This window comes from Lucilia cuprina, chromosome 3 (assembly GCF_022045245.1).
Source record: "Lucilia cuprina isolate Lc7/37 chromosome 3, ASM2204524v1, whole genome shotgun sequence".
Taxonomy (NCBI): Eukaryota; Metazoa; Arthropoda; class Insecta; order Diptera; family Calliphoridae; genus Lucilia; species Lucilia cuprina.
Window position 1 is genome coordinate 9,778,125 of NC_060951.1, and position 1,363 is coordinate 9,779,487.

Genomic DNA, 1,363 nt, shown 5'->3' on the forward strand with positions numbered 1-1,363 from the left:
CTATTGTATAAAGTTTGAACTATAGTTTATTTAATAGGTCCAGTCTACTCTATACTCCAGACTATAACATAGTGTAAAGTTTGGACTATGTAAAGTCGATAGTCTGGTATATGGAATGACTAGTCTGAACGATATTGTAGAGTCTATGGTCTAGAATTTAGTCTGGAGTATAACCTAGTGAAAAGTGTAGACTATATTCTTTTCTAAAGTCGAGACTTTAATTCCGTTAATAGCCTGGACTAAAGTATAGTTAGTTGTCTGGACCTTAGTATAAACTGTAGTGTAGAGTATAAACCAGCATATTTTTTTTTAATTTTCTTTTACAATTAAAGGAACATAATTAAAAATTTGAAAATATTTAACAAAATTGCAAAAAACAAAAAAATCAATTAAAAGCAATTAACAATTGTAAATACTTTTAAAATAACAATAAAATTCATAACATAAAATATAACATTATTAGGCTCTAAACGCAATCCAAACTCAGTTGCACAATTTATTCCACTATTGCAATAATTTGTATAGCAAGTACAGCAAACACCAAACTGTTGAGTGCATTGACCCGAAAATTGGTTAGCACAACCGCGCCAAAATTTTGCCCTTCTTTTGGTTGTAATGTTATGGTTAGCCCATTGACCCTTTAAAATTCCACAACCATTATAACAATAAATAAATCTCAATCTGTAATCATTAAAATTCCACGTTGGTAAATTATCACATAAATAATCAGTTTTGGAATCACAATTTATGCATAATGTTTTTTCTAAAAAAATATACATATAATATTATTTTTGTATCAACAATTCTTAGTTAAACAAAAAAAAATATATACCGCACAATGCCGAAGGCAAGAGTAAAATTAAGATTTTTATCCCGAACAGCGACATATTCAAAAAATTTTATTATTTTTTTTTTTTTAATTACGACTTTTTTGCTTTATCACACAATTTATTTTTAGAGTTGTCACCTTCTAAACAATAATATGGCCAACCGGGATAAAATAGGTACATACACACATTCTAATAATGAAACATGAGAACATGAAATGTTGAAATAGAACTAATTTATAACAAAAATAACACAATACAATAGACTAGACTGAACACTAGACTATAGAATAGACTAAAGACTGGTCTACAGACCTATAAAATCTCTTGTTAGGTAATGCATTTTGGATTAGAGAGACGGACTTTGGCCAGACGGGCTTTGGCCGAATTTTCAACTATAATCTATAGTCTAGTCTATAGTCTAGTCCATAGTCTAGTCTATAGTCTAGTCTATAGTCTCGTCTATAGTCTAGTCTATAGTCTAGTCTATAGTCTAGTCTATAGTCTAGTCTATAGTCTAGTCTATAGTCTAGTCT

At 29.3% G+C, this 1,363-nt stretch overlaps 2 protein-coding genes across 2 annotated transcripts in view; one reads left to right on the top strand and one right to left on the bottom strand.

Annotated features, from left to right (window-relative positions):
* Nucleotides 1-333: 333 nt before the first annotated feature.
* Nucleotides 334-977, bottom strand: LOC124419091. The gene is made up of 2 exons (XM_046947397.1): nt 833-977; nt 334-763 (listed from the first exon to the last, which is right to left on the bottom strand). The coding sequence occupies exons 1-2, from the start codon at nt 885-887 to the stop codon at nt 390-392; spliced, it is 429 nt and encodes a 142-aa protein (XP_046803353.1). The 5' UTR covers nt 888-977; the 3' UTR covers nt 334-389.
* A 5-nt stretch (nt 978-982) lies between these two features.
* LOC111685934 (alpha-tocopherol transfer protein-like) overlaps nt 983-1,363 on the top strand; it is a 4,622-nt gene continuing 4,241 nt past the window's right edge. Inside the window, exon 1 of the mRNA XM_046946061.1 lies at nt 983-1,004. Within this exon, the coding sequence (XP_046802017.1) occupies nt 983-1,004 (22 nt within the window). The remainder of the gene's footprint in view (nt 1,005-1,363) is intronic.